Source organism: Dermacentor silvarum, chromosome 6, assembly GCF_013339745.2.
Source record: "Dermacentor silvarum isolate Dsil-2018 chromosome 6, BIME_Dsil_1.4, whole genome shotgun sequence".
In the NCBI taxonomy this organism is placed as follows: Eukaryota; Metazoa; Arthropoda; class Arachnida; order Ixodida; family Ixodidae; genus Dermacentor; species Dermacentor silvarum.
Window position 1 is genome coordinate 14443306 of NC_051159.1, and position 25257 is coordinate 14468562.

The 25257-nt window shown below is 46.4% G+C and overlaps 3 protein-coding genes across 3 annotated transcripts in view; 2 read left to right on the forward strand and 1 right to left on the reverse strand.

Annotated features, from left to right (window-relative positions):
• Positions 1 to 3920: 3920 nt before the first annotated feature.
• LOC119455298 (transmembrane and ubiquitin-like domain-containing protein 1) lies at positions 3921 to 9401 on the reverse strand. The gene is made up of 4 exons (XM_037716695.2): positions 9220 to 9401; positions 8833 to 8984; positions 7898 to 8373; positions 3921 to 5033 (listed from the first exon to the last, which is right to left on the reverse strand). The coding sequence occupies exons 2-4, from the start codon at positions 8977 to 8979 to the stop codon at positions 4610 to 4612; spliced, it is 1047 nt and encodes a 348-aa protein (XP_037572623.1). The 5' UTR covers positions 8980 to 8984; positions 9220 to 9401; the 3' UTR covers positions 3921 to 4609.
• A 14-nt stretch (positions 9402 to 9415) lies between these two features.
• LOC119455299 (protein NCBP2AS2 homolog) lies at positions 9416 to 12710 on the forward strand. The gene is made up of 5 exons (XM_037716699.2): positions 9416 to 9579; positions 9738 to 9771; positions 9876 to 9948; positions 12303 to 12421; positions 12566 to 12710. The coding sequence occupies exons 1-5, from the start codon at positions 9557 to 9559 to the stop codon at positions 12602 to 12604; spliced, it is 288 nt and encodes a 95-aa protein (XP_037572627.1). The 5' UTR covers positions 9416 to 9556; the 3' UTR covers positions 12605 to 12710.
• Positions 12711 to 15363: 2653 nt separating this feature from the next.
• Positions 15364 to 25257, forward strand: part of LOC125946189 (centaurin-gamma-1A-like) — a 95272-nt gene continuing 85378 nt past the window's right edge. The window contains exon 1 of the mRNA XM_049668692.1: positions 15364 to 15791. Within this exon, the coding sequence (XP_049524649.1) occupies positions 15623 to 15791 (169 nt within the window). The 5' untranslated portion in view covers positions 15364 to 15622. The remainder of the gene's footprint in view (positions 15792 to 25257) is intronic.

The following is a 25257-nucleotide window of genomic DNA, read 5'->3' on the forward strand; positions in this document are numbered from 1 at the left end:
GCCGCACACGAGTGGTCAATTTGAACGTCGCGGTTGAAATTGGCCAATCGTGTGCGGCTCGATGGAACGGAACGCCTCCGTTCCATTTTGGAACGCGTACAAGATCGCGCCCCAAGTTAGGAAATTTGAGGCGCAATTTGGAATCGGCTAGCTCAAGACAGGGGTAATTGGAGCTCGCAGGGAGAGGCCTTCGTCCTGCAGTGGACATAAATTTAGTCTGGTGATGATAAACGCACATTAATTAAATGACGGTACTACACTGATAGCGCACGAATGGTCGAAGCTGAATGTTTCGAATAAAACTTGAAGCAGCGCTAAGAAGACGAGGACAAGAATGGATTTTTGTCCTCGTCTTCTTCGCACTGCAAGTTTTACTCAAGATGACCCAACTCGCCCAAATCAATTTGTTACAACTGAATGTTAATTTCGTGACGGTCCACAAGAGTAAGCGAGTTACTAGCGATAATACGTATTTGCTATAAGTTGTTACAATGTGCAGAACAGCTACGTACGTTTCAAGCCTTGTGCGCAGCAAGAACAAATCTGTCGGAAGTGCAGCACACCCGTGAGCGATTAGGCAGAAAATAGTCGGATAGTGACCGCACCGAGGAATTTTACTGAGTCAGAAACATGATAAGCCGCTGCTTCAAAATATTTACCAAATAAAGAACGAAGAGCAAAACAAGCTAATCCTGATTCAACTCATGAGGGGAAAGTTTGGGTAGCTTGGAACACATATTTAGCCCCGCTTTTAGAAGAAGCACCATATACACTGCTTGCGCCGTTTGGACATAGCTTAATCAGCTCCGAAAGCGCTTTTGCATGTTCTCTGAAGCTGTGATCAAAGCTTCGTGTCGTCCACCTAGTCACCGTCTACGATATCTCCGAAAACAGAGGTTTTCTAAGCCGCGCCGGCGGCATACACTTCCACTGTAAACAAGGAGGCAACGGAGGCAGTTGAGGCAAGCAATGGACGCGTCACCACGTGATCAAATATGGCAGCGCCCACGGGATCATCGCGAAAAGGGTCAATATCAGTTCGAAACCAGCAAAGCAGTGCATGCAGCTTATATGAAAAACGCAAAGGCCATGAAATGAATAAGTTGAGGACAAATATTTTGATGAATCTTTGTCATTCAATAACCTTGTTTACATTTTTCTACACATGCAACGGCCAGGAAGAAATCTCAATGACGCTATCCCTCGTTGCAATCGATTGCACAGGAGCAGCTGTAACTCGTGTATTGTAATTACACCGAGATAATACTCGCAGCAGTGAGTACAAATAAAAAGTGGGATTTCTGCAAAATATATATTAGAAATGCGAAGATAGAATGGAATATACAAATGCGAAGATACAACTCGCTAAAGGGCAAAAAAGAGTTGCTGGAAACAAAGTTCACTGCTTGTATACACAAAACCTCGCAATAAGATATTTAAAAATACGTATGAGTCTCCAATAAATCTACGTATTTAAGCAAACGTCAGTGTATATAATGCGTCAAATAAGACAAATAAACATGTTGCTCAGTCACAGATAGTGACTTTGCGCACAGAAATACAGATGATCTAGGCAAGAACATAACTATGATCCCAGAAATCATGTTATGTACTTGGGCCATGCAGCGGTCGCGACAGCGCCATGTGGGTAGAATAATAGAGGAATAATGCATAAATCAGTACGAAAATGTGTAATTTAACTGCCTGCACAACGCCAACAATTTTTCTGCACCCAAAATTAAAGGAGGGTATTCCTTCGTTTGAAAAGAGAAATAAAAGCAGGTAGCTGAAAACGAAAGAAAAGGACAAACGAAGGCCACAGATGATGCGGTAAGTTGAACTACCCAATATCCGAGTGTGTTTTTGGCGAACGCCACGTGGGCCGGGCATTCAGTGAGCAAGGTCGGTCAAAATTGGTTATTGGTATTCTCGTAATTTTTGTATTCGCGTGATAATTGTGATCATGATGCCAACTGCTAGAATAAACGGCGAAAATTTCTGCGGTTTTAAAAGCTAATGAACGGTCATACGTTTTCATAATTAACAACTTATGAACCTGAAGGAACAGTGATTTTTACTTGCATTGATTGTTGCTGCTTCGCTATCTAAAGGACAAACTTCTCTCGGCGGGAAAGTTGAGCGAAGCGGTCAATGACTTCGGACACGTTGATGCCGACGTCTCTGTGGGTGTATAGAAGCGCCAGCCTAATAACCATGCGTTCCACAGACATTGTAGAGCGCAAGTAGTTTTTAGTAAACTCTTGCTAAAAAAATATTCTCTCTGCGCTGGCAGTGGTCACTGGAAGGGTGACTAGAAGCTGCAGCAGTATTTACACATTTACATAGAACCTGCATGCTGTCGCAATGAGAGATGGGCATCTATTCCGGTGCTAAAACCTAAAACACTCCCTTGATGTCGTTGGCATACTTGTTTAGGTACCTTGCAGAAACAGTAGGCTGTTCGATTCAAGCAATGTCCGTCGTTTCGTCAGGAAGTATGGAGAAGCAGCCTGCTTTTGAATCTAGGCTTTCTTTGATAATGTCACCACAAATTTCTATCATTTGGTTTTGTGCGTCTGGGCTTAAATACGAGGCATTACTAGGGCAACTTTCCAAATGGTTCTTCAGATACGTATCTCCACAATCAGCTCGCATGCGAAGAAGCACTCTGAAAATGCCTGTATTTTCAGCAGGGGCATTGCTTAAATCCATAGGGCCCCTGTCCCTGTGGCCACGAAGAGCCAGACCTTGTCGCCCCGCAAAAAAAAAAAAAATTCTCAATAATAAGCCGTTTACTTTCTTCTGTTTTCTCATATTTTACTTTGCCTGCCCTGGTCCAGCTGATCAATCACATTGGGCACGCTTCCTGAAAATGTTTGGAGAAAAGTATCAGCTGCTAGCTGACAGTCCCGGTGATATTTAGTATTTTCGTGTGTGTGGAAGATTGCAAGCGCGTGCTTCCATTTCTGGAACGGCTTGGACGGGAGGGCTCCAGTGCATGCATGTTGGCCCAAGTTTATAAGAACATTAACTCCATAAAGTTCTAGAATTTAAAATCTTTTAAAGGATGCCTTTGGAAATGTCAGCGCACCTTTCGCGTCAAAAGTTTATGAGAACTTTATACCCATAAAGTTTCGTAATTGAAATCCATGCGCTCCGTATATTCCGTGGCCGCTGCGAGATGCTGCAACGCGCCCACTCACTATCGAAAAGCCGTTGAAAGTTTGTGCTCGAATGGGGCTCCTTGCGTTACGTGACTCCAGGTGCAAGGGCGTTGTCACAAAATCCAGCCCGAGTTCGCAATGTTCGTGCCGAAATGTCTTTATGAGCGTGAAAAAGACATTGTAGACAAAATCCAGAATGATTGCCGGCGTCGGTGGTAGTTTTGGTCGGCGGCGCATGCCAGCACGAAAAAATTTTGGGGGGGGGGGGCTGAAGCCCCATCAGCCCCCCCCCCCCCCTGGCTACGCGCCTGTCTCTGACCAGTAGCCACAGTTCACCGCTTGTGCTCATGACCAAGAACGGTATGCTGCTCCATTGACCAGATGCCACTGTTAATCGCCGCTGCTCACAAGGAAGGTACATGGCTCGTGTCAGCCAGCCACTTAGAATTGGTGACCTGTGGACATGATTCGCTGCTCGTCCCCTTCCTTGGTGGCCATTCGCAGGCGTCCGCTAAGCTAGCCTAACCTGATGCTCACAACCTGTTGTATATTAAGTACGTACTTGTTCCGTATAAAGTGTCGCATATCAGAAGCTGCACTGTGAAATGCATGCAGCGAGACTTCTATGACTGCATTATTTGCATAGCTTCTACAGCATTGCCTGTTAATACGACAAAGTACATGGTGACTGCAGAAAGCTGTGTCGACGCAGTTGCTGCATACAAATGTCACCTTCAGAGAAACACAAGCTTCATGTGAATGCTAAGTGCATTTATGAACAAGCACACAGGTGCCAACAGGTGTTTGAACACGACCGGCTTGCTTAACGCTCCAAAGAAAAGAATACGTCACCACCTTTCAGGCGTATTTTAAGAGAAAGAAAAACTAGGATTAAGCTAACATGCAGATGCATGCATCGAACAGTTCAAACTTGTGCAGCAGTTTTATGTTAAAGCATCTTTAACAGTAGCAAACATTCTTATCAATGCCCTTGGCCTAGTTGCATCCAGATTAGCCCACACACCATTCGTACAGTCGGTGCATAAACATGGTTGATGCGTTGATCCTTAGACGTGCTCTCATGGTCCAGTTCACTTCAGCGCAGAAACTGCTTCACACACGTGTGGTAGTGTCGCTGTTTGATTTTTTTTCACAGCACCATTAAATGCACCAATTTTACCACTTCACGCATACAAACACGCACAGTTCCAGTGACTCCCCTTCTAAGGTTGTTTTAACAACCATATGTAATGGATTTGAAGCACAAGATGCCCAGAGAGCAAGTTGAATATTGTTCAGTTCAAAGTTCACTGGACTTGATTGCCTTTCCACACTACAGCTCTTGTACATGTCAATGTTCGACCACTGACCCCCACATCATAATTACAAGCGCCCTAATATGGAGATTCGAAAAGAATAACTGGTGCTGTTGGTGTTGTCAGTGGCTACCGTCCTGGAAGTTGAGTGGCCCGGGTTCCTCCTTCTTGATCGGCAGTTGTCTGCGCCGGTGACTGGGGATAGTTCTGTCCGTACAGACCGACACAGAACAGTCCAGATATGCCAACGAGCACCACAGTCGACGAAGTGTTGAACAGCTCACGGTATTGGAAGTGCAGCACCCACATGATGCCCAGCGTTGCTGCAAACAGCGGCCACATGAGGGCGCCGAGGTTGAGGTCCCCTTCGCTGTTGGAATTTGCCGACGAAGTATCACTTTGCACGACGGGCGCCGTCGAGACGTGCACATGTACGACGCAGCCGTCACCAAGCCCGCAGGATGAGAGACGTGCATTGTCATCACGAAGCTGACCTCCGTTGTAGATGAGACGCACCAGTCGTTGGTCCGCCAACTCTGCAGCGAAATGGCGCCTGCAATACCCATGAAAATGAGCATGAATTTCATTAGAACCAAAGTGTTAGGCGAGCTGGATTCCATTGACTGTGATTAAACAGCGCAGCAGACGACAGACTCGGTGCTGATCTTGTACAGTCGAATCTGGATATCTCGAATCTGAAGAGGATCACAAAAAAGTTCTATATATAGGTAATTCGATATATTAGATAAAAATTTTATACAGAAACTTTCAAGGGGATTTACAGCTGTTTCATATACACAATAATTCATTATATGTGGGTTCGATATATCCAGGTTCGACTGTATACTCCTTGTCTGTCATGTTTATTAACCACGATGCTTCAGTGTATTTCACATTACTTCCAGTGTGTTTCAGTGTACTATCATGGGCAAAAAGAACACAAATTGAAAAGTATAGAACAGAACACCTCTTACAACTAATAACTCGAGTTCAGTTTCGCATCACTATTTACAAACTCTGCAAACAGGCTAAAATCATGCCAGCACTGCAGTAAGCGGCGAAAATAAAAAAGAAAGAATGCATTTTTGTTGACCCTACTTTCTTTTTGTAATATTTGTCTATGATAACGTAGTAAAATCTAAAGCTTCCAACCCCATTTCAAGAGACAAAATTGCTCACCAGGCCCTGTTGCAGGGCTCCAATTAAAATGCATAGGACTCCAAATGACAGATGGGAGTCCCGACACTCTGAACCTACAGGGCTCTAGAGAAACTAAAATTACACGGGACATTTTGGGAAAATTTTACACAGCTGCTATGACATAGATGTGGTATGAAGATGCACACAGCATTGAACTTGCAAGTGGGAATTTATTTTCCTGAGAGCAGCTGCATACATGTCCTAGACCAGGAAAACCAAACAGAAGGAAATAGGAAAGCAAGAGCATGAAATTCAATTTTCAAACATGCCGCCTGTGTCAGGGAAATCAGTTTGCATTCTTTCCTTGCAAGAGGCAATGTTGACACACTCTCAATGCACATAGAAATTTCTTGTGCCTTAATAACTTGTCATAAGCCTTTGTTTTTCATTAACTATTATAAATATTTTGAGGAAAAGCAGACTGCACCATGGCAATGTGGACCAAGATGTTCACTGAGAACATTCCTGCTATAGCCCTATATTGGGCTGCAGTGTGTGTAAATAAATAAAGTGAATAAAGGACATATCTGTGCTCTAGAAATCAACTTATTGAGGCATTCATTAGTTTGACACCATTATGCACCTCAATGACAGGTTAAATCACGTGTTGTGGCTTTGATACTTTGGGCAAATGCTGTGCATTTAAACACATTCTAACTTACTGCTGCAGCTGCTTTTGAAGCACGAAAGTCGCAGCGAATCATGGTTCAGCAAGGCATCTAAAGCAATACAGTAATACCCAAATGATTATGATGGTCTCAAATAAACGGCAGAGTACAAGCAGTGAAGTTTTAAATCCCCCAGTGCTGGTAGAGAAGTAACATTTGGCTAGTCACATCATTAAAGTGTCACGTAGTGATTGGGCCAGTCCATCTATCACATCCGAAAGGTGTAGTGGTGACAAGTCGCTCAATCGCAGAGGACAAATGGCTCTAGCCAATTCATCATTTTGTAACAACCATTTAACTTTAATCAACTACTGACAGAACTAGAGAGATCACTTCAGAAGAATAGAGAGTTGAGCGAGTTGGTACGTATGGAGAAACTAGTAACAGCGCACTAAGGGTGTCATCGTACACCATTCTTCATCCTTATTGTCCTGTTACTAGCCTGTCTCGAGAGATCTCTGGAATTCAAATGATCTGAACATGTAGTACTAATGTTAAGAAAACCCAAAAATTAAAACTCAAATGCACAGCTTTCTCAAAAGAGACAAAGCCACGTGGAAAATGAGTGTTTGCTGGGCCCTGGACTGGTCATGTCGCACCCATAATGCCCCTGGTGCTTCTTGCCTCCCTCTCCCGAGCTTTCATGCAGTGCAGATACGACAGGAGGCTGAGTAGATCCAGAGGTCGGTTATGCTTTAGCGTGCATAGGCTTAGTTTCTTTTGACAAAGGCTGTATGCAGTTCACATGCTAAAGCCATCAGTTGGGTTCTGATATATCTGACAGTTGGCACTCTTCAGGGCACTCCAGCAGTGCTTCAGAGGTGGCGTATGACAGCTACTAAGCATTATTGCTAGCATACACAGGCTCCACTGGTGATAATGATGCCAGGTTGCCAATATTACACCCACTTATTTTATAATTAGAGTTTAAAAACTGAGTAAGGTTGCAGATTGGATTAGATGGTCATACATTCTTGCTGCAGAATTGTGTAGCATAAAGCAGAGATGATAATGGATGACAAGCATATGAGTAGTCATGTCCGTCTTTAGTCTCCACTTCGAGCTACACACCTTGACAACAAGTATGTTTAAAGCTGACTTGCGTAATCTTAGTAGCACTGCAAGAGTGCTCTGAAATTAGTGTTCAAACATGCCGCAGCAAACACATAGTAGGAAGAGAGCTTTGGCACACTAAGCAGTACAATTACCAGTGCGGTAAAAAAATTTGTGCAATGTACTGGGAATGCACCAATAACAGAAACATCATGGAGTGATGAACCATGGCAAACAAAGGAAGCTTTGGGCTGGAGTCAGCGTTTTGACAAGAGAACTTGTCTTCATCAAGGCAACAACCTGTTCTCGTTGCAAAGGTGTACGGCATAACATGGAGTGGCAATGGTGTCCCACTGAGGACAAGCCCCCTTGTGAAAACTCCAGACTCAGGCTCTTGTTTGCCACTACTCATCACTTGTTTTCAACAGCTTTCCTGTGATCACTTTGCTGCTTTGTAAACATCATAAGACTCAGTAAGCAGGACACAAGTGCTTACCTCTTGAACGATCCTACGGTCTCATCTGGCCTGCCTCTAACACAGCGCTCGGTGTCATTCAAGTACTTGAGACGGATGGCGAAACCCTCTTCCTCCTCTTCTTGTGCTGCTACCGCTGGTTCGTCACCGGCACTGTCAGTGGCCTGGGCCGAGTCCTCAGAGTCCGGCTCCACCGCATCCACACCGCTTATGCTCTCGATGCGACAATTCCTTTCCATGAACTCAAGCCTCCGCTGACGAACAATGTTGGGGCTCGCCGGTTCTTGGGCAGCTTCGGTGCTGCATTCTTCGCAGTCCTGCTGCGGCTGGGAGTTGTCACCTCGACCCGAACTAGCGGAATCATTTGATGCCGGTTCCACCGCTTCACTGTCACTGCGGGCGAGCTCTGTCTGTCTGGGCGACGCGTGGTCTCCGGATGCCGTGGGCACAACACGGGTGCTGCCATTCTGCGCAGAGTTGACATCCCGCCTCGTACGCTGTTGGGGACAGTGTAAACAGTCGGTGTCAGTGCAACAGGCACATCTGGCTTAGCCTTATGCTCTGGCTTCGTGTGGCGAACAGGGCTCCAATGATGAAGTAATTCAGAACAAGTCAACACGAAAATTAACGGATGATACGAACTCTTGCTTCCCACATAGCGCGCGTGAGAAAAACGCATGACAAATGACAAGCATCCATGTTGGGCAAACAGAAGTCCTCTAGTGACTGCACGTCAATGGTTGGTATCTGTACTACCAGACAAAGCCCTAGCCACCATTTTTACACTCGCTTCACGAGCAAATGCTTGTCCGGGACAAATATTGCACGTCGCGAGCATAGGAATCATGGGAAGCATATCTGAAGCGTTCTAAGTCAGCCCATCTGCATGCACGATCAGTTGCCACAGTGGCATAACGAAACTCGTGCCGATGAAGTAATGAAGCATCAAAACTCGCCTGATCCTGCGATCCACTGCGTGGTCGAAAACTCGACTGGATGTAGAACGCCACAAGAAGCCCGGCGACTAGCGTCAAGGAGACGGACGCAAACAGCAGCACCTCGTCACCGATTCCTTCGATCACCGTGGCACCGACCTCGGACATCTTAACTGCATAACAGTAGACGAACGTGTTGTGTGCGTAGCACGCGCGGTTAGGTCGTACCGACACCAGCTGATACAGCACGTTAGGGGGTTACACCTTCAAAACCTGTTTACCAGGCAGTTGCATTTTTTTGCTCATGCTCCGCTTAACCATGGGCGACGAAGGGACGTGGCCGCGCAAGCAAGCCAGTCGTTAAAATTCTGCAAGAAAACGCCGATAGACGAACGTGTGTGTACTCACGGGATTGTCTAAACTAATCGAGTGCTCTTGTGGTGCATTGCTGCGAAAGGTAGACGAAGTGTGCCAGCTGGCAAGCAGCTGTTCAAAATGCTGCGGCTCCAAAGTTAGTGATCGTAATATTTTAAATGGAGCTACGTTAAGATTAAGAGCAACGAGTGAGGATTGTCGGCACTGTGTGGGAGTGTCGGGTTTGAGGGTTTGCACGGCCGTGTCACTCGCCGTGTCCGTGTACGAAAGTGCACCCTACCCTCGACGGAAGGGTTCGGTAAAGATGGCTGCGCGCATGGTTAGCAGAAACCGAACGTAAACTGCCGTGCAACAAGTTCACGCGTTAAAAATGGTTTTACGTGTGCTCATACGGTAAGGCTGACTATCAGATAACATGCAGTGTTTGTGTTGCCGCGTGTCGTTGTAGATGTCGTCGTTAGCCACTTAAGGAAACGCGCATGTGGGTTCATTGATCTGCAGATCTCTTGAAGGGTGAAGTGCTTATCTTGCTAGTCGCTCTCTTTTTGCAGATACCTCCTGCATAATGAGCAGCTCATTCAAAGGGTGAGCTCGGTTTTGTAAATTTAACAGTGCCTGTAGCTGACGTTCGTGAAATAACCGCGATCTCATTGTTGTTCATTGCTTTCGTTTTTGCGTGTTCCTTCCAGCTAGCAGATTCGTACCCATTCAGACGTGCAGCTCAGATCACTGCTCACGTAATGCTGCGTGGAAAAGCCCTCGGTGAGCAACTGCTGCCGTAGTCTTGCAATTGAGCAAGCGCGATTGCATCATACTTACGCCACCAGCTAGGTGCCCGAGATGGTACACTCTATCCTGTTTGGGTTGCCTGTCAGGGCACAAAAACCAAAAATGTTTCAACTAACCAATGTTTCATACATGAGCAATTCCGTTGTTGAATGCGTCAGCTTTACAATTCTTATTTGCTATGTCTTAGAGCAGTGCCCTCAGCAGTTGAACATTTGAATTGCATTTGGCATGCTGTGCTGAGGGCTGTGCAATTGCACTGACGGAACACCTAAGTGACCTAGTTATAATGCTGCACAGTCAGAATCACGTTGTTCAAAATGGTGAAGAGCTGCGCGTGTTATCTCGCGCAGCGCTTTGGGAGATACGTGACAGTGCGTCACGCGCCCATGTGAAGTTAATGGCCAGCTTCGGGCGCAGCCAAAGTAAGCGCTAAAAAAATCCCGACCCAGGCATACAAAGCATACCATTTCGGAACACACTTTCTATTTTTGACTGCTGGTTCACTAAAGTCAGCTTTTGCAGCAACTGCTCCGCATTTATTTAGATACAGCTTTTGCAGAAACTAAGATTTCATTCAATTTATTTCTGAAAGTGCCCAAGAACAGCTCTACGCCTTAGTATTGATGCACTTGTGCGACACAGAGAACAGAAAACCTGAAAGAACAGTGGTACAAGGTGCAACAAAAATTGAATTAAATCAGACAGAAGTCAGGTAAAGATCAAATACAAGAGCTGAAAATATCAAAATCATAATGCAAGATGCAAGGTATTTTGTTGTTTTTCAAAATGTCTTATAGTACTTGAGGTGCAAGCTGAATTCATGTAGAAAATGCTGGGATTATGCAGAATAAATTCTTCTCCTTTTTGGGGTATTACGTGCCAAAACCAGTTCTGATTATGAGGCACGCCGTAGTGGAGGGCCCCGGATTAATTTTGACCACCTGGGGTTCTTTAACGTGCACTACAACGCAAGCACACGGGCATTTTTGCATTTCGCCTCCATCGAAATGCGGCCGCCGAGGCCGGGATTCGATCCCGCGACCTCGTGCTCAGCAGCGCAACACCTTAGCTGACTGAGCCACCCCGGCGGGTGCAGAATAAATTAAGGCATAAGAAAACAGCTGGCCGCATAAAAAAATGCTGCTCTAAAAAGTTGATACAACTCTATTTGTAACAAACTTAACGCTGCAAACCTTATAAAAACCGGTTTGATCAACATAAATGTGATTTTGCTGTGCTTGCATTTTAGTCAATACTGCTTTCTCTCTCTCTCACACACACACATACATACATACATACATACATATAGACATATAAACAAGAAGAAGGGAAACAGGGGCTAGATTTTTGTTAATCGCAACCACATTAATTTCCTTGGCTTCATTGCCTGCTGGCTTTATACTGTCATATATATATATATATATATATATATATATATATATATATATATATACAGGGTGTCCCAGCTATCACGCAGCACGACTTAAAAAAAGATGAACGGCATTACGCGAAGCAAACCTAGTGCGTATTGTTTCCAGTGCAGTGGAGTAGCCGCCAGTAATTTTTTCCTTACTGAGATTTGATTAGCTAATTGTAATTAATTATCTAACTCGAGAAGTACTGTCCTAGTTGTCAAAGTGTCAATGAGAAAACTGTAGAGCAGTATGAAAAACTCCCGATACAGCTTTCTCTTGCACTGTACGTGCTACATAAAAGTGTTTTTCCGAGTGTGAAAGGAGCCCGCGAACACACGCAGAATTGCCGCGCGACTGGTCGCTCGAGGCACTTTGCGTGTATTCGCTTTGCATGTATTCACTTGAAATGAATTTCCAGGATGACACCAGTTTCGAGATATTATTTCCCAAAGTGTAAGACGAAATACATGGGCGTTCCAGTTACTTTTGTGCTTCAATGTACCAGTTTGGTAAAAAAGTACGTGGAACAGTGCATTCTTACGGCGAGTTTGATGGCGCATATCTCGAAACTGTCGTCATTTTGGAAATTCATTCCAAGTGGATACACCTGACAAGCTCACCGGCTACAATTTGTAAATTGCAATATGTGTCATCAAGTAATTAACTAAGAAGTTAATTAGTGATTTTTTGTTAATTAGTTAAATATGTGTTTTGATTTCTCGTGCTACTAATGTCCGCCTCATCGAATAACCCAGCTCAACAATAAGAAATATGCTACCTGCCACAGGTGATTTTTAAAAATTCCATAAAGCTTAATTTTGAACACCCGGTGTGTGTGTGTGTAATTTTTTTTGTAAGCAAATGTCATTAACGCGCTGCACCTCATCTGCATATCACTGCCTTATTTCACAGGACAGGAAAGTCTTGAGCTCATGTCAACTTCTAACCTCCTGAGAACGCTGATTGAAAGAATTGGTCGAACAACCGAGAAGGCAAAGGATATTTCGTCAGATAAGGTGAAAAAGTTGGAGGTGAGATAACGCTTCTGCATCTCGTGGCCACTAGCTGCAGTCAACAAAGATCAACTCTTTTTGTTACCCACTTGGCTGTGTGAACATACGTGTCAGTTTATGCATTACGTTTTTCTCACTCGCTGTCTGTCTTTAATTTTTCAGGAGGCCATAAAAGAACTGAAGAGGAAACAAGGACTCTAGGAAATATGCATAACGAATTGTCTGATTCGAAATTTTGCAAGTTATATTGTACATAGTAGTCGAAGGTACTTTCAGCAAATAAAGGAAGTGATGTTGACACTTCGAAGTAGTGGGACGTACCCATAGGCGGCCTCTGGCTGATCAGAAAACGACAACGTGCCTTGTGTTGATGGCTAGCTTTCATGTTGGCCAGTGCTCGCCACCCCTTGTAAATACAACTTGTAAATAGTTTCCCTACTGTGCTTCCACGTAACATTTATTTGGTGGAGGTGCTGGGTACTTCATCCGACGACAGAGCTTCGAAGCGGACGCCACCTCGAATCTACTGCCATGCCACCAGCTAACGCCTGCGACCGCTACCCAGTTTATCGCCCTCACACAGTCCCGCGATCCCGGGACCTTTTCCGGGGCAAACAGCGTTGACGTGGATGAATGGCTCAGTATGTATGAGCGTGTCAAATATATTGTTCCGTATGTTTGACATTGCAGAGACCAGCGTTACTGGAACCAAATACTGAACGTTGTTGGACTACAAAGATATTTATTGGTAAAGGGGAATGCTAGTGCATTACAAAAGGGCAGCTAAAGAAGTTAAATTCCCTGCTAAATTGATTCCTAATGTTTAAGTTTGGCGTTAATTTTTCATTTCCACTTGCACACTCACTTTAAGTGTCCGTTTCTCTTAACCATCTGATTCTGATATACATAAATGATACATAAATGATAAATGATACTAAAGGACATCTCTGTTAAAATAAAACAGTATGCAGACGACTGTGTTCTGTATGCAGAAGTAAAGAGCCAGTCAGACGAGATATGGTTTAATGAATTTTCAGCGCATTGTTTCATGGTATAAACTTCGACAAAACTTTTTATGCAGATCACTCGTAAAAAGAGGCACTTGGAGTTTCAATACCAATTTAATAACTTGTTTCTGTCTGAGGTGTCCTATTACAAATATCTTGGGTTATGGATTTCTAATGATCTTAGTTGGAATAAACATATTGAATACATTACAGCCAACGCATACCGTAAGTTATTTTTCTTGAGAAGAGCTCTAACCCTAGCTACCCCCGCTGTTCGAAGATTAGCATATAAATCTATTGTCTTCCCCATTTTAGACTATGCTGTTATAATATGGGACCGCTATACAAAAGCTAATATTCAGAAAAATGAGAAAGTGCAAGGAAGAGCCATTCAGTTCATTTACACCAATTTCAGATGCAGCTCATTTACTGGACCTCTCGCACGTGCTAAGCTAACCCCTTTATCCGAAAGAAACCGCTCATGAAGACTAAAGTTTTTATATCAATTAAATGGCAGTATAAAGTTGACATAGTGAATGGGTTTCTTTTTTCTCCAGTTATTCGACACGTCAGAGACTCGACCTAAAGATAACGCCTTTTTGCTCCTACAATGACTGCTTCAAGTATTCTTTTTTTTCAAGAACAATCAGGGACTGGAATAATCTTAGCAATACCGTTGTCCAAGCAGATTCATTATCTGTGTTTTCATCTTTTTAGATAACTGAAATAATTGTATGCCACTTTTTCGGCGTAATTCTGTCTTTTTTTTTTTTGTCTTCTGTAATAGTGAGCCTGTTTTATGCAGACTTTGTAACCTCTGCATGTTTATTTGTGCTGTAAGAAACCGCGAGGTAGCCGCGGAGCGCCCGACCAAGAGGACCAGCTCGGCAGGCTTTTAGAACGGACTGGCTCGTGCCGTGCTTGCGCCGCTAGCACGCGCCGCCCAACTTTATTCTCCTCGTCATCCGCAGCCGGCCCCAAAGCGCCGGCCGAGAGCGCCGACCTTAGCGTCCCCGCATAGCAGCGTCGGTGGGCGCTACAGTGTCATTATGTAGTATTTTCTTTTACTTTGTATCCCACCCTGCTAAAACTACTGTAATGGTGGTTGCAGTACCAATAAATAAATAGATAGATAAATAATTAAATCCCAAACTGTGGGTATATACGCCATAATTATTTGGGACAACAAAAACAAGTTGACAGAAAGTACACTTAGCAGAATGAATGGGCCGACCATAGCGTTGTTGTTAATGCGAAAGCGTTATATGGCTCATGAGGCGGAAAATCCGGCGTTGTCTGCGTTGGTCGATGTTCCGGTAAGTCAAGTGAGCCAATCGAGACATTTTATGACGTCAGTTAACGCAGAATTAGGGCACTCGAGCCAACAACCATTGGTGGGAGTTAAACCCACGACCTTTAATGTTAATCGAGGTGAAGTTAAATTAAGATAGATAATTAAGACAGCTAATTAAGATATAGTTAAGACACTCGAACCCACGACCTTTGGTGTTGATTAATTTCCTGACGAAGTGGGAGTCTTGGCGAGATCCAAGGGACGACTGAAAGCATAGAATAAAGACCAACTGACTGAAAGAGCATAAGCATCGTGCAGGGGTCGAAATGAAATGCCCCTTGAATTTTGTTTTTTGTTGTCACGGTAGATTTACTTTTAAATGTACATTGCGAATTATTATTTTTGAGACCGAGTGTTTATTTGTTTCCTGCTGCTTGAACGCGACTTTTCTCTGTCTGATCACCTATAAAAAAATAAATGATCAAGTTTAGAGAATATCAAAGCACCCGTCTGGCAACCAAAGCATAGTTTACGAACTTTTGAGTGTTGCTACTTGAGTGTGTGTTGTAGACGGCGCCAACGTTAGACAGCGCTACGGGCGCTAAAAGAAAGTCCTCATGCGGCGCATACGCGTATTTCTCCAAACGGCTTGGAGGGTTTAGAGTGTCAGCACTGTACTCCAATCGCGCGTTGTTGCGCCTGCGTCGCGTCTGTCTGCGTCCGTGTGCTAGCAGCGCGCCCGCTTTCTGCCTTCACGGGACTGCTTCTAGCGCTGCTAGCTGCTAGTGTGTGTGTGTGCCTCAGCTGTCGTGTTTTGCGGAGAAGATGGTGCCAGGATTTCGGTGCATGTAGCGTGTGCGGTCAGTGGGTGCTGCGATGGAGTGTTTTGTTGTTGTGGCCTTATGATCAGCGCAAGCGATGAACAACCGAACGCAGCCGTACTACAACAACTCTCTGGCCATTCGGCAGGAGATCCAACGCTTCGAAAGCGTCCACCCGAGCATTTATGCCATCTACGATCTTCTCGAAGTCATTCCGGATCCGCTGCTGGCTCAACAGATCCGCGAGCACGTCGTCTGCATCGAAGGTGAGTCGTGCGTTTGACGGCGAGCAGACGAGCTCTCCTCCAAAGCGCGAGCGAGGCCTAGAGGCGCCGCCGTTTCGGGCCGGTCCGACGAAAAAGGGCTTCGGCGGAAGCGGCATTCCCGGCCCCCGCCGCTGTGCTCGGCGATATTTCTTTTTCGCGCACGCGTCTCTCCGACTACGAACGCCCACCAGACGCGCCGATGACTAACGTCGCACCAAAGACCGGGTTGCAATCTGCCCAGCGCACCTCGTCGTGCGGGGCGTACTGTCATTCATCTTGCGAATTGAACCAGGCGCAACGTTGCGAGCTACATTGTAGTTTTGGAAGTACACTGTCGTGCATCGTGCAGTGTGTTGCACGGCCCGGGCAATCTGCACTACATTCGTTAGCTGGCCGCTCGACAGTCGCTTCGTTATTACCCGGGGCGTCGTGGTATACTTGCAACTCGTTTTGAATTGTGTGCCAAATACGTAGTACCGCAAGACACTTGCAAGCTGGACGTTCAAATGAAAGAAAGTATGGCCTGAATGGGCTTTGCAATGCAACGCTAAACGCTGTGTTGCCGGAAAGCGTTTCGCCAACTGCACACGACAACACATGCGCGAGACCCCTCCCCCCTGGCGCATGCTTTTGGCTTCGCGCTGCCGGAGATTATTTTCGTCGTGTTTGTTTGGCGCGGGAGGGCTCCAGCTATTTTCTTTTGATGCCTAGGGAGGGGAGATTCCTCGCCGCTCCGTCGAATCGCCCGTAGGCCCGCGAAAGAACCGGTTTCCTTGGCCTGGGCACGGATCAGCTGTAATCTGTGTTCACAGTTGTAGATGGCCGGCGTACTATGGCTGCGAAATACCGAGGGGGCGGAGGAACGTACGGCATGCCGGTGTTTATGTCCCACCGGGGTGGTCATTGCAGCACGTCGTCTGATGCGTTTCTTATCTAGGTCGCCATGCTTAAAGTGCCTTTGAAGCTGCGTTTTAATGACACATTTTGGATGCAGTTCGTCGGAACGCGCTTCAGCGACGAGGCTACATAGATGATCGCAGCTACTCGTTGTAACGATCCAGTTGCCTTTTTGCATTGAATGTCAGAGCACTCAGCGCATAGACGCGTATGCAAGCAGCTGTTCATTGTATGCGAGAAGCACCAGCGGAAGTGCCGCCTTGCTTCTGCCCCGAGGTTCACTCAATCGACCAGTCTTCATTACTGTCCTCGGCATTCGTATTTCCATTGTACATGCTTAACGTGTAAAAAGAAAACACGTAACCAAAGGTAAACATGAGGCGTAAGAGTAGTTTTAGTTTTAAAACGTGCAATTACCGTAAAATGTGTAATTACCTTTTCGATGGCAACTGGAATACGTGCCGGTATAATAAGTGAATGGTGATAGTTGTCAAATTTACCGAGGGGGGAGGTGGATAAACGGGCTGATCAGTTGAGTTCGATCTTCGTGGCTACGCGTATGAATTGAAATGTTCCATAATACTGATAAGAGGACGTCTGTCTGTCATCTTGAGCAGATATTACGGCATCCAAGCTTCATGGTCCTACACCGTGCCGCGTTCTTTCTATATTTCTTGGATATTTTGAATCTAGGTTGTTGCAATGTTATTCACTCATTGAGTACAATTTTTTTTTTATCGGCACGGATTTTAGTAAGGAATGAACAGAACACGCACAGTCACTCGTCCTCGAGAAATACCTGCATCGGGCGGAGAGCGCTGTTCTGCGTCACTTGTATCGAAGTGCGCGGCGGAGTGCTCCTTCGGCAGGAACACGCGTTGCACCTTATCTGTATATTTCTGCACGTTTTTGAACACATTCTCTGTGCATATGTTAGCATCCTGTGAGGATATTGATTAGTAAAGCACGATTGAATGTGTACTACCTTATGTGCATATAGAAGCGGCGTGCTGGGCCGCGATTTTGTAGCGATGCCTTCCGCTCGATCATATGCCACTCTTAATTATCATCCACCGTTCACGGCCGGCTGGTCGCTTTGATAACGCGGCCGAGACGTAGCTCTGACCCACGGTGTAAGATATATACTCTTTCTCTGACCACTGACAAAGCGTGAAAAGTGCGAAAAGGAATATCATCGGAGAAGGAATCGCTACAAAATCGCGGCCCTGTTCACCGATGCCGGTTGCACGTTAAGGTAACACCTCCTTTTGACTTCGTCATTGTGACTTGTAGCTGCTTTTCGAACTGTTGGGGAGCAAAGTGTACGTATGTAAAAGGGTAGAAGTCGTTAATAAAAAAAAGTTTATAAAAGGCTAGAAGAAATTTGCCTTAGTGTTACCTTCGTAGCAGAATATTACGTTTGTGTCCTGATTAAACAAAGTCATTGTCTTTGCGGCACGTTGTTAAGACTTGAAACAACTGTATACATGCTCCTCAGATGTGTAAATTTCACTAACACTTGTGTGACATGACATGGCTTCGCGGTGTTGTCCGTTTACAATGTAATGTTGACGTCAGGTACCGCGTACCCGAGGGTACCGCCACGTTTGATCATGTGGTGACGCGTCCATTGCTTGCCTCAGCCGGCCTCCACTGCCTCTGTTTACTACTATACACGGCAGCGTACGACGCCAGTGTGGCGCAGCAAGCCGCTGTTTCGGTGTTTGGTGCCGACAATGACTGCGTGAACGGCACGAAATGTTAGCCAAACCTTCAGAAAGCATTACGCCTTAATTGTCCAAATGGTGGGGCCATTGTCGAATGATGCGGGCCTAGAAGGTGTTTGCCAAAACATAGTATACTACGTACTTTCAGTCGCTTTATTATATCAATACTGCTGTCATTCGCTTATCGTTTTTATTTTATATAGCCAATGACTTGGAAACCACAGGTTGTCATGTTTTTGGTTCAGTACCGTTTTCTGGCGCGACGCCGTTACGTTATATGTGATCACACATGAATGTGTAAATTGCGCTAGATTTCTTTATGCCGCGCTCCGAGCTCAAAGTGATATCGCTCGTCACTAGTTTACGTTGAGTCTCGTGATCAATCGTTCAACTTGGAACATATACAGGGTGTCCCAACTATCATGCACCAATATTTCAAAATATGCAAATTCCACGTAGCTTGACAGAACCGAGGTAATGTTGTTTGCCGTCGCTTGGAGGTACTCAGATTACTTTTCGCATTCCGCCTAATTGGCACAATTAGTATTAATTAATTAATCAACTTCTCAAATATAATTAGATGAAAAGGGTCAATTAGAAAATTGTGGAGCGACATGAAAATCTCCCGATACAGTTTTCTCAATACGTGCTACATAAAAGTGTTTTTCCGACGCAAAAAATTTATACGCGAAATTTACGCACAAAATTTTACACACAAAATTGCCGCGCGACTGGTCGCTCGATGGCACTTGCATATTTTTAACGAACATCCGCATGGTGTTCGTATAGCTCACGGCCGAGAAGTGACGAGGATACGCGCTCCGGTGGCATGCATCTCGAACGGGCCTGCTCTTCTTGGCCCACTCGTCGCAGTCGCTTTCTCGGTCGAGCGACTCCCTTGTTCACACGCTGTCGGCTTGAAAAGGTCCGTGAACGCTTTCGCTAGCTCTCTCGGGTACCGGCGTCCGCTCTGTACACTCTGATAACGTGTGTGGCCGGGCTATAGTCTCAAAAATAGTTCCTAGCTTAACCACAGGAGAAGGACCAGGAGGCCCGAAGCACAAGAAATAGCGCCACCGATACGTATTCTTGCACGAAGACGCGCACCTATTTTTTTTTTTCCCCTATACACACCGTACTACTTATGTCAAGTGCAGGACGTAGGCCCGTCCCATCGATATCCGGTTGGCCCTGTCTTGCGCCAGCGGACGCCATCTCATTCCTGCAAGTTCACTGCACCACCCAGCAGTTCTCGCCGTTCTCTATGCTGAGCTTCCCTTTGCACCCATTCTGTATCTACAATAAACCGGCGGTTATCCGCCCTACGCATTACGTGGCCTGCCCACCATATCCATTACTGTCTCCTAATGTCAACAAGAATATCCGCTATGCCCGTTTGCTCTCTGATCCACACCGCTCTCTTCCTGTCTCCTAACGTTATACGCCGAACAGTTCTCGTTCAATCACTCTGTGCGCGGTCCTCAGCTTGTTCTCGAGCTTCTTTGTTAACCTCCCAAGTCTCTGCGCTATCGTTGCAACAAAGTGTTCGGACGATGGGAGCCCGAGCATTGCTGCTGCCGCTAATTTAATTGGCCCTTGAAGCCACAATCGTCGAGTTGCGGCTCGGCCATTAGAATACAGCTATGGCGCTTGCTGGACGTTAATATAGCCCAGAGTTCACTGCTATAAAACTCCGAGAAGCTGCGAGCATGGCGGTTCAGCCAACGGGGAAATTTTGGGTAAATACACAGGTTTGCCTAAGCTGCGTCCTTCTTGCTTCAGGCGGCTTCGTGACTTTGCAAATTGATCAACACATTGAACAACATATTGCGATACGAGCGCAACATCTTGCAACGATGACGCCTATGTGAAGATACCAATTGCATCCATGCGTTTTGAAATATGTGATCGCTTGAAAATTTAGGCCATCTAAAGGGGCATAAAACGCCAGAAACACGTCCCAAGAACGCGTAAAATGGCAAGCACGAAGATTAGACAAATCCATGTACTACCCGTCATTTTCTGTGTTGCTGTGCTATCATATAGCGCCCTAGTTTCCTTTAGTGATCTTTGTAGAAAACTTTCTGGTTACTATATGAAATGATGATGATGGCGATGATGGTGTCACGGTACAGGCGTGGAATGAGCTCTTCGTTACGGAGTGTTGAGGTTGAGCCGCGGTTCGCCACGTTTTGCATTTTGTTATGCCTAAAGGCACGTGCACTATATAAAGAGGAAAAAAAATAGGTGAAGTTGAGCAGTGTATTACTATTCTGCAGTATTAAAGAAACTCACTCTTACCGTAACAAGAGATATGTTAAGCGAGGAAATAAGCAAAAAGCGAGTGGCGACGCTGTCTTGAAATTCCCGCACCAGTTTGCCGTGACGTCATGAATTTTGACGGCATCTGCTCGGGCGTATATATAGTTAATTTTGTTGTCATTGGTAATTGCGTTGTAGTGCACGTTAAAGAACCCCACGTGGTCAAAATTAATCCGGAGCCCTCCACTACGGTGTGCCTCATAACCAGAACTGGTTTTGGCACGTAAAACCCCAGAATCCATCAATCTTTTATTTTTCTTTAGTGTTCCTATTAAGGCACGAAAAAAAAAAAAAAAGAGTCCTCGTCGCATCGCCGTTTTGGACAGTGTCTTGGGGCAGACTTCTCTGTAGATCCCTCGATGGAACCATTATACGCGTTGGGAAGCGAGGCGAACGCCCGAAGCGATGTCGCGAGTTGTGGGCGTATCTGAAGGCGCGCCGAAAGGTGCAGCCGAGCCCCTTCACGATGACCCGTCTTCGCGTCGCTACAGATCCTTCGCCCGAGGCTCGGCGCCATTCGACTCGAAAACTGGTTCAAGGCCGTTCGGTATAGGAAGACCATCTCGGAAACGCGCTGCACTCGAGACGCATGCTAGTCGCCGTCTATACGGGATGAGCCTCGCATTTCGCGAATACGTTTCGGCGAAATTATTGATGCTTAAAACGTGTCATAGACGAGGTTTGCTCGAACGTCCATTAGGTGTAGATGATTTGGGAAAGCGGACTGGGGGTGTATTGGGGAGCCGTCCTACATAGGGGCTGCGTGTCCTTGTCGAAAACCAAGAGCGGATGACCCGGTTGGAGTCCGCCGATCCGGTCGTCGGTCTAATCCGTGCCTCGTATATATATATATGTATGTATGTATGTATGTATATGGACGAACAACACGCGGAATACTTGGAAATTAACGCGTGCCTACACTGCACAGATGTTCCGGTCAGTCCGCAAGCAGCCAGTTGTTCTGTATAGAGGAGCTTAATTTTATTACGTCCTGTTGTCATAGCGTAACTCGGAAATAGTGAATGAAAAGTGGCGAAAAAAAAAAAGGCAGAAATCTTTCAGGTAATTTTTCATTTAAAATGCTAGCCCCCTTCGCCCCCCCCCCCCTTTTTTTTTGTTTTATCTTTCTTCTTCCTTTTTTTTTTCCTCCCTACTTTTCCTTCACTTGTTCGAGTTGCGCTGATGTCAACAAAACGTGATGGAAGCATTCAAAGGTCGCGCAAACCGCCACCCTTGTGGGCGTGTTTTGTTGCAGATTCGTTTTCGTGGCGTTAGAGCGTCGCGGCCTTGTTGCAGACGGCATATATCCCGTCTGCCGACAGACGGTGTCTTCCTGAGAGAGACTTCCTTTCTTTATCTCTCATCCCGTGCCGAATGCACCTACGCTGCCAAACGCGTGTTCTGCAGGCATGCAGCGCATCCAACCTCCCGGCGGGCCCTTTCGAGGCGCGCGCAATGCAGACTCCATTAGCTTCCGCGCGGCTCGAGACTTGCGCGGCGTGCTTTCTTGTGCGCGAGCTCACGTCTCGGGGCGGAACTACAGAGCTTCTGTATAGTGGAACGGCGTATTGCAGTCAAATTGCCGGGGCGAACTGCACTCCCTCCACTGGGCCGCCTTCCGCTACTGGCCTATGCACGGCAGAAGCATCGGCCGAGTGCTATATAAGCACTGCCGACCGACGGCTCTGCAGTGTTGGAAGTGATTACAGGGCACTCTTTGCGGCACCGGCGTCCACGCTGGGTGTAAGAAGTAGTCGGCAGCCACCGGACGCTGTGATTCCGTCGCGTGATCGCCAGATAGAACGTTCCTTTTGTATGTGACCGACTCTACACAATGCGGAGACAGTAGAGAGTTTTAGAATGGGCCCCAAATGTTTGGGGCCACAAAGAGCTTTGCGGGTGTTAGCGTTGGGGCATGCAAGAGTGAAGAGTTTTATAATTGGGCTTTGCGTTTGCGAATAGCGTCTTGCGCTTGCATGCCACTACGGTGTCAAGGAAAAAGTATTATAAATATTAAAATAAACTATACTATTTTATGATAGGGAGAGTAATTTTGACTTTCGTGGTTTTGCGTTTAATTACAATTGAGAGGTTATTCTATCAGCAGCAAGTGATTTGATGCGCCTAATTTTGAGTAACCAACTTGACGTGCCTTCACCAGCCAAGCTAATCCACGTTAGGCCTACGAGCCATAAAATCGACAATCGAATTCAGAATCAGCGGCGTCTAATGAATCAATCTTCATTACACACGTTAGTTGAGAGAAAGCGATAACCGGCAGTCACTTCTCCTAGCTTACGAACTTCACGCGTTACCACGAATCAAGCTGAGTTTGGTACTCGGAGAGCCGTCGCTTCGATGAGTGCCGCTATGTTTGTTGACGCAAAGCTTTTGAGGCTGCTTTTGGGGCTCCCGCTAAATCGGTGAAATAGCGTGCCCAACGCAAAACCCAAACGCAGTTAGCGTCTCGCGCATGCGCAGTGGTGTCGACGCTATTTCTCTGGGGCCCCAAACGTGTACCTGTATGTGTTGCTTTTTTATGCGCTTCTTGACACTATTATGTTGCAACATTCGTGCCTCTTCTCCCGGTTATGTTTGTGCCATTTCGCGTCTTTTACACGGTCGCCGGACTGCTCAGGTGTCCGCTTAAGGTCCGCTTAGGCGGTATATATGTAGCCGTGTACAGCTTGGTTGGGGAGCGAGGTGTTCGGTGCCCGAGCACCGCCGAGATTTTGTTAACACTGAGAACAACCAGAAACAGCTCACGATCACGTGGAAAGGCGGCTCGAAACCGCAACGGCAGGCTGTCAGTCCTGGCATTCATCCTGCAAGCTCTGCGGCGGAATGCGTCGCACGTGTCTTCATTCCGGTCTCGTTTATTTAAGCCCGCGAGCCTCCGCCGCTTTGTCGTCGCTCGGTTCTCGAACCAGACATCTGTTAACGGCGACGTGTTCGCATGCCTGCAGAGGCCGAAAACGTGCAGCAAAGCGCACAGCATGCATTAGATTAGCACGCCAAGCGTACCCGCCAGGGCGCCGCTCTGGACAATCCATTTTTCACTCTTGCATGCGCGCACGTGCATATCATTATATAGCCAGCTAGATGCAGTGGTTGCTGCATGCATGTAAATACTTGCCGGAACAGCTGTCGCAGTGCGATTCCGAGTCCCCCGTCCGTCACAATTTGTGCGGCGCGGCGCCCTGAGTGGCGTTTCGTGTTTCGGAGCCGCTGGTGACGATGCGAGGGGTGTTTACTCTTCCCAGCCGGCTGACGGGAAGTGTTCTCTGTCCCGTTAAAGCGTGTCTCTCCCTATGGTGGAGAGGCAATTTCGCACCGCGTGGCGGACATTCTACGCTGCAGCTGTCGTTTACGCAACGATGGTGAACCGACTCGTTGTCGGCGCGGCCGATCACTTCCCGGACAGATTTTTGGGATGAAAGGAAGGGCATCGCCGTGACTGTCTTGCATTGACATAGTTACGGACACGAACAACAAAAGAGGCCAACTAACCACTGCTTTTACTTTCAGAAGCCCATCAATGCTCACTTCTAAAGGGGTGTTTTCCAAAGTGCGCGCGTTCGTTCGTTCGTTCGTTCGTTCGTTCGTTCGTTCGTTCGTTCGTTCGTTCGTTCGTTCGTTCGTTCGTTCGTTCGTTCGTTCGTTCGTTCGTTCGTTCGTTCGTTCGGGTCTCTGTGTGTTTGAGAGTGAGAGAGAGAGAGAGAAACACACACCTGGAATATATTCTCACGCGGCACTTCGTGTTTCGCGAGTTTTCTTTTTAGGCTTGTAAAAAAGCTTTTATGTAGCACGCATTAAGACAGAAAGCTGGATCGGGAATTTTTTTCAGGATGGTCTTCAATTTTCTCATTGAAGCTGTTGCTCCCATACCTACACTCCTCCACCAGCGAAAGCGGATGTCCGTTGGTCGTGGCATCGCGTAACCACCGTCGTTACGTCGGTTTCTGCGCGCGGTTGAGGCGCAGCTGCTGCTCGCCACGCGCGCGCGGGGTGAACGCTCTCTTGGCGCTTCCGTTGAACGCCGTCGTTTCCCGACACCTTGCCGCGTTGCCAACGACGTCTCGTGCTGAGCGTGCTTCTTGAATGGGCCGATGTCACCGCTTATATACTGCATGCGAAGGCTCGTTCCCGTCGATATACATGTGCTGCTATTAACGGAGGACGGCAGCCGTTTCGCTCAACGTTCGCTTTTGAACGCAGTATACATACGTTATGTGCGAGTGGAGTTCTGTGACATGATTTACCTCTTACCGGCTCGTCTGCTGTTAGTGAAAGCACGTACGCTCTACATAGTCTTCCAGCACAGGTTAAAGTTGCGACAAGAATACCTGGTAATTATGCGGATCACCTTTTTTTTTTGTTCCCTAACAAACCAGCAGAAATGGTGAAGTGTTCTTGCGTTAGGTGAATTAGGCATCTAGAATAATAACAATAATAAGCTCACTCGTACCGCGAACCGAGGCTTATTTATTGGTAATTAAGCGAGAAGCCAAACACCGGAA

Coding starts and splice junctions, on each gene's coding strand:
- LOC119455299 (XM_037716699.2), top strand. CDS start 9,557: ATGGTTTTACGTGTGCTCATACG. Junction 9,580..9,737: donor GTTTTACGTGTGCTCATACG/GTAAGGCTGACT, acceptor CTCTTTTTGCAG/ATACCTCCTGCATAATGAGC. Junction 9,949..12,302: donor GCTGCGTGGAAAAGCCCTCG/GTGAGCAACTGC, acceptor CTTATTTCACAG/GACAGGAAAGTCTTGAGCTC.
- LOC119455298 (XM_037716695.2), bottom strand. CDS start 8,979: ATGTCCGAGGTCGGTGCCACGGTGATCGAAGGAATCGGTGACGAGGTG. Junction 8,374..8,832: donor GCAGTGGATCGCAGGATCAG/GCGAGTTTTGAT, acceptor TGTCCCCAACAG/CGTACGAGGCGGGATGTCAA. Junction 5,034..7,897: donor ACCGTAGGATCGTTCAAGAG/GTAAGCACTTGT, acceptor TGGGTATTGCAG/GCGCCATTTCGCTGCAGAGT.